Source organism: Bombus pascuorum, chromosome 8 (genome assembly GCF_905332965.1).
Source record: "Bombus pascuorum chromosome 8, iyBomPasc1.1, whole genome shotgun sequence".
NCBI classification, from domain to species: domain Eukaryota; kingdom Metazoa; phylum Arthropoda; class Insecta; order Hymenoptera; family Apidae; genus Bombus; species Bombus pascuorum.
Genome location: NC_083495.1, coordinates 15,480,992 through 15,487,873, shown reverse-complemented (window position 1 = coordinate 15,487,873; position 6,882 = coordinate 15,480,992). Strand labels below are relative to the sequence as shown.

At 31.9% G+C, this 6,882-nt stretch overlaps 1 protein-coding gene and 1 long non-coding RNA gene across 3 annotated transcripts; both read left to right on the top strand.

Annotated features, from left to right (window-relative positions):
* The first annotated feature begins 2,874 nt into the window (after nucleotides 1–2,874).
* On the top strand, nucleotides 2,875–5,257 carry LOC132909904 (cytochrome c oxidase assembly protein COX18, mitochondrial). Of its 2 annotated transcripts, XM_060965129.1 has the most exons (7): nucleotides 2,875–3,683; nucleotides 3,767–3,904; nucleotides 3,990–4,137; nucleotides 4,216–4,340; nucleotides 4,407–4,517; nucleotides 4,609–4,759; nucleotides 5,221–5,257. In XM_060965129.1, exons 1-7 carry the CDS (start codon nucleotides 3,156–3,158, stop codon nucleotides 5,232–5,234), a joined length of 1,215 nt encoding a protein of 404 aa, XP_060821112.1. In that variant the 5' UTR covers nucleotides 2,875–3,155; the 3' UTR covers nucleotides 5,235–5,257. The 2 variants fall into 2 exon arrangements, with proteins under 2 accessions (XP_060821112.1, XP_060821110.1); XM_060965127.1 differs by lacking the exon at nucleotides 5,221–5,257 and having other exon boundaries at nucleotides 2,878–3,683; nucleotides 4,609–4,877.
* On the top strand, nucleotides 5,253–6,453 carry LOC132909920 (uncharacterized). The gene is made up of 3 exons (XR_009658642.1): nucleotides 5,253–5,395; nucleotides 5,737–5,773; nucleotides 6,037–6,453. It is a non-coding gene; the product is annotated as an uncharacterized LOC132909920 (long non-coding RNA).
* The last annotated feature ends 429 nt before the right edge of the window (nucleotides 6,454–6,882 follow it).

Here is a 6,882-nt window from a genome sequence, read left to right as displayed (position 1 = left end):
TACAGAAGTTCCTAAACGGCCGCGAGTCGGCGTAGCTATGACGTCGACACGGGGATAGCGAAAGATTTGATCGTCTCGCGATGTAGGTGTTTGTTTACTGGGATTTTGCAGTTGATGGACGATTTGGAAGCGTTAAAATTGACATGGCGCGAATTTTCTACTATTTGCTTTTATTTGGTGATGATTGTTTTATTTCATGTTTTTCTTCTTTTATACGTATACTCTTGCTTTTGTATATTAATAAGGAACGAAAATCCATCAATCATGAGAAGCGGTATTTTTCCCAATTTAAAGGAAAATAATTTGTATATGTAATTACTAATAATTACGCGAAACAAATTATGAATTAATATTTACTATTAGTTGCAATGATATTTGTCTTACTTTTTCTGTAGCATCTGTGTGTAACAAAAGACTCTGTGCGTGGAATAATAATTTTCCAGATTTCTTAATTATTTCGTGGCTGCATCAGCCCTCAAAGCGGTACAGGATAAAAGATATATTTTTTAAAATTCGGAGGGTTGTTGTAGGAGACTTACGATTTTTGAATTTGTAAGTGCACAGCTTTCCCCTAACAGAGGATCGTTACAACATGATATTGAATTTTATAGTTTGATTAGATCACGTAAGTAATTAACGTAATTTTTATACACATAAATGAAATTGTTCGATCATCGCACGCAGAAAGAGGGATAAGTTTATAACCATCGCTGAATGCGGCTTTAGTCAGGCTATTGCACGATGTACACCACTTCTTCAATGTGGCTGGTACGTTGGCCTGAAATTGGAGGGTGGTAGCATCGATGAAGAGGGGTCAGAGGAAGGTGACAGGAGGATAGGTGGGGAATTCCAACGGGCGACTAGACGGCCCGGGGACTTGCTGGCCGAGTGGCTGACGCGACTATAGTGGGGTAGTGCTAGTTAGCCACGGGAAATGCGGGGGCGGCTCCAAAGGCCACGTTGTCAGACGAACGTTACCACCGTGTCATTGGTCGACTCCACCCCTGAGACGGCACAGGGGTGCAGATCTATGTAGCAAGGGTGGATGGGCGTTTCCAGCACGCCCATTCGACGAGGGAAAAGAGCCAGGATCTCGACGACCAACCGCTGCTTCGAGATTAGACCGACGTCGTTGGTAGCTGTTAGGGCTGCGATGCCATTTGTCGTTGAAATGGTATGCTGACGTTTCTTCCAGTTCCTGGAACGGGGGGATGCCTGGAAATCGCTAGGATGATGCGAGAACTGCGGTTTACAGAAAAAGAAGGGATGGTAAATGTTAATGCAAAGATACTCGACGCGCGACCTCCTCCCTCCAGTCCTCAAGCCGTGAAATGAACATTGTGCTTCGATTCGAGAAACTTTTGTCGAGGATGTGTGATATATATGTGTGTGTGTCGATGCCCTGATCCTTTAGTCTCATCTTTCTTTTTCTTCTTCCCGCATTTTGGGTCCTCTATGGGGTATCGTTTTCACGAATCGTAAATTACGTGTATGATACGCGTTATCGAAGTAAAATTGATTACATTCGATAATTACGCTTTTTATAATAGCATTTGTATCTGTTAATTTAGCTTTTAAAAGTTATTTTATCGTCATTTATAATATACGTATAAACGGTATAACGTATGATATAATAACATGGATATATTTATCGATAAGGATATGGTTAAATAAAGATGCAGTTTAATTTGTCTATTGTAAGAAATGTACATTTAAAACAAAATATTACGTAATGTTTGTAACTTTTATTTCATACAAAATTGTTATTACTTTGTCGCTGATGATTATTATTTGATAAATATTATTATGTACCACTGATAGTAATATATACGCCTATTATTACAATGATGCGGCAAAATCATATCAAATTTTTGTAGTTTCCTTAAAACTGGGATATATTATTCAAAGTTAAAGGAATTTTAAATGTCGCAGTATTATAAGAAACTATATTGTTACCATTGCAAGTTAAGTAGTAAACGATTATCACCGATGATAATTATGCAGTAATAAATGATAACTATAAAATAAGATGAAATAGTTCTTATAACTACATTTTATTTTATAACTTTAAAACATTTACTGGAACTATAGTTTTATCAGATTATGTAAAACGTATGCATATAACTTACACCGTTACTATTATTAACTACAGATGGTACTGGACTTGCCAAAAAACCGGTGTGTTTCTTATGCCCTCTGCAATTTTCTACGGCGAACATAAGAATTATCACCGAAGGGATACAGAATACACGTACATTTATAACAGCTTATCGACATGTTTCTGTTTTACCAATGTAAGTGGATTTATAAACGTAACTTATCAATATGTCATTAAAACAATATAGTAAAACTTGTGGCATTATATATATAAGTTAGAGATTATCGTACTTTTGGAAATATTAACAATTTTTAAATAGAATTGTATAGATTATTAATTTATAAGAATATTACAAGTCGCGCAATGTTATTTAATTACATTTATTTTATTTAACTATAATTTATTTAACTTGTGAGTAGAAGGTGGACAGAGTTAAGAATAAATTATGAAACGTTCAAATTCGCTTCAGAAATCCTATTTATTGATCTATCCTATTTGTTAAATTTAAAGAATTATACAATAATCTTCACAGTTAAATGATTTAATAGGAAAATTTAGTTTTAATTCAAACCATTACCATACTAAATCGATAGTGAAAAAGCATTGAATGTCGCATCTATTTTGTACCTCGTCGATGGTATAATTTAGTATTTTGCTTGTTTTTAGGTTTGTTAACAATAATGATACTATTGTGATGTTAATCTATTTTAATGAATTGTAAAAATGTTAAAAGATTGATTTTTATTGGTTATTTATTTATTGGTTTTTTATTTTCACATAATACATATTTTCTTCAAAGTATGTAATTTGTATTGTAATTTTAATAAATAAATATACAGTACATTTTAACCCTTATTATATTATTAAATACATTCAAACATAAGGAATAAAAAGAATTATGCATAATCGTGCTCGATTTGAGGTTAGTTTAGTAACTAACCTATTCGTCGTAATTGTCATGTACATATAGGAACATTATATTTATAGATGTAAACAAGGAAGAAAACTAAGTTCTTTTTAAACTTATTCAGCAATTGTTCATTGTTATTGTGTTACCATGAATGTACGAATATTTAAAAAAATTCAATTGGATTTTAAATGTAATAGCAGTATTTTTGTAAAACATCCTCGTTCTATTTATTATATTTCCAATGTTTCTCCCCTAAATGTGTATAAGAATCATTTTTTAAATAGTAAAGTATCAATGGGATATTTTTCAAACAAGCGGAATTTTTCAAATACACAAAACGCTGTTTCGCATCAGTACCTCTATCCAAAAGTATTTCAAAGGTCATTACTATGTAACAAGGATGTAGTACTAACTTCAAAAATTCCTAGCAACTGTTATCCTACTGCTATAAATAGTATTAGACAATATTCAAATTCAGGACCCACAGTTATAAATGAAGCTATTAAATACAATGGTGGCATTTTCCAAATGATATCTGAAAGTATAACTGTAGAATGGATCACCGAAGCTTTTAGATATATGCATTATCAAACAGGTTTACCATGGTGGGCAAGTATCATACTTACCACAGTTATTACAAGAACATTTATAAATCTACCATTAAATATACTCGATGTGAGTATCATTATTATGTTATCAAATTAAGTTAAGTTAGTATTAAGATTGGAATATATATTTCTTAAGTGATCTTTATCTAGATTCACAATAAGGCCAAAATAGAAAACTTGAAAGGAGAAATGATGGATATTGTGGAGAAAGTAAGAAGAAATGTGGATAGGGAAGTGGTATCGTCCCAATTGAGTCCAGCACGTGCGATTGCTTTATATACACGCGAGGTATTTAAATGTAAAGTATTTGGATACACACTATTATATTCTTCTCTTTATTTCAAGTATATCAATTTTTTACTTTGCATAATAGATTTCTAACGAACAAAAAAGATTATATATAAGAGACAATTGTCATCCATTTAAAAGCGTTGCAATGCTATTATTGCAAGCACCAATATGGATAAGTTTCTCAGTTGCAGTAAGGAATATGTGTTATGTATTGCCTCAAATAAATCCTGGTGAGTAATGTATTTTGTATATAGTGTTTTTAATACAAAAATAGCAACAAAACTAAGTCCTAAAAATTTTAATGCTAGCCACCGTAAAGGATTTCCAAGGATTGACTACTGGTGGTTTTGGATGGATACAAAATCTTGTAGACATAGATCACTTTTTTATATTACCTATACTTTTTGGATTTTCTCACTTAGTTACAATGGAAGTATGTATGCAAGTGTTTATTTTCTTTAGTTTAGATATCTCTATATCAACATGATACTTTTTTTAGGTAAATTATGTATTATTTAATATAAAGGATTCAAGATTTAACAGAATATACAAGAATTTCTGTAGAGTACTCATTGTTTGTTTTGTGCCTATCATGGCATGCTTACCATCGGTATGTTGTACCTATATTTTGACAAAATGAATAATTACTTTATTCTGTGCTATTATTCATTCTATTAATGTTTACAAATTAAATGTTTTAGTGTTTATCCTTGTTTTGGATTAGCAATAATTGCTATGGACTGTTACAAAATTTAGTACTCCTATCTCCAAAAGTCCGTAAGCTACTCAGAATACCTAAAACTAATTCTGACTTTCGGCATCCATATAAAGAATTACATAAACGGTTATTAGGCAAATTTTCTTTAACGCGATCCATAGGAAAAGCATAGAAACAAGATGAAATATTTTTCTCCTATGTTGAATGTAATATCATTTAGTACAAAATCAAATAAAGAAGAATAATTATCAATGTGTTATTAACTATCATCATAAAATATTGGCACATAAAATAAAAACGCAGGAAATATTTTTTTGGAACCTACATACATCGTGCGTAAGTTCCACTAAAATTAGAGATTTAAATTTGAGGATGGAGCAGCGTTAGTTACAATAGAGGTGTATATGGAAGCATTTACTTTCTTCAATTCAGATGTGAATATCATCGTATCAGTGCGATATATCTTTTAGAATATAGCAGCAGGATGCACAGAAATTTTTTTTAGAATACTCATTATGTACGTTTATCATCGACATGCTGAACCTAGATTTTGCGAAAGCGATAAGTATTAATCTTTAAAAATTACATATTTTAGTGTCTATCTTTTAATTAGTAATTATAAAATCAATCCATCCAACGATTCGACTCAGTGCAAGTAAGTAAACGGAGGGGCGTACTCACAATCTTCAGATACTATAATTTTCTGGGCGTCGTCTGTGTCATAAACTCGAGAAGTCGAGGCAAGTCCTATAATATAACAATGCTCCATGGTGAGTAAATCCCCTCCTGAATTTAACAATTGATTATCGTTCTTCAACCAATAGCCGAAGTCCCTTACATTTATCGCGTGCTAGCATAAGAATATTTTCTTTACTTCTACTAATTTGAGTCGCTGCATTGAACATATTGTGGGGACAATGATATTCGGTGAAAAAGTTCGTATCTAAATGACTTATTTTTTTTAATTTATTCTTATAAGATATAGTATATACATATAAAATGCATTTCACCAACGGAGAACGCATTTTGTGGAATGAACTAGCAGATTCGAGAAGCGAATTACGGAGAAAGTCATGGCTTTTATCAAACTCTCTACATTTCTTCTTTGTAGCATTCTTTGTATCAGCTTTTTCCGTGGATTAGCAGCTGTACGTATATCGTCGCAATATTTATAATTACACAGATTTATTGTTAATATTTTAATAACTGTCACTTATAAATTTTGTCATTTTCTGATAGATTGTACTTGTAATTGATAGTTATCAATGGAAATATAATAATGCCATATTTTCAATTGATTTTTCAATTGTTTGCTTAAGTTTTCACATGAAAGAAAAATGTGCTAGCAAATGAATAGAAAGGAAATGTCAATAGAAAATAATAATGCATATTATAATACGGTCATTTTTAGGAGGAAACTCCAGTTGGTCCAGATACCCAAATTGGTCTACCTCCACATGTGGATGATTGTTCAACATCCTGTGTTGTTAACGATTGTAAAATCCGTTATCCCGCCCCTTATATCTGTATTACTCTCAGAGGACGTTCCTTTTTGATGAAAAGGTGGCTGTAGATAATCCATATCAAACGAGAATATGTTTTCTTTTGACGAAGACATACACAAGCTTAAATGTGAAGAAATTTAATAAAGTGAAATCGAATAAACAATAATCATATTATTAAAACACATAAATACAATAATTAGAATAAATCATGCATAATCGTTATCAAATTGAGATTACAGTAATATTTCTGATGAAATGTAATAATTTTTAGTGTAATATCGAAAATCGCAACTCTATGGGATGTAAATTTTGGCGTTTATAAGGGTCTAGAATCGAATATCACATGTGGTTTAAAATAAATTCTATGTCTTCACGTTATTTTGGTATTATTTATCCACATAACAAATTTATCCCGTAAATGTTTCCTATCTAAATTTTATCTAGCACCTTATCATTAATTAAGACGAAGAGAAGAAATAAAATATTAACAATGGAACAGAAAAAGGCAATGAAAGACAAAGAAGTTGTCGATGTGTCCAGGATGTGACGAGTTATACGCTCATACGATCCTCTTTTAGAAAATCAGGGAGTGGGAAACACGTGTTACTCATAATTTTGAAAACCTTTTTGGAGCGAATATTCGAATTTCATTCAGAAAATTTATACGCGAAGACACGTCTCTCTTTAAAAAGTACCTCGTAGCTCATGTCCAGCCCTTTTCTTCTTTGATTTCTGCATTGATAATGCTGAAA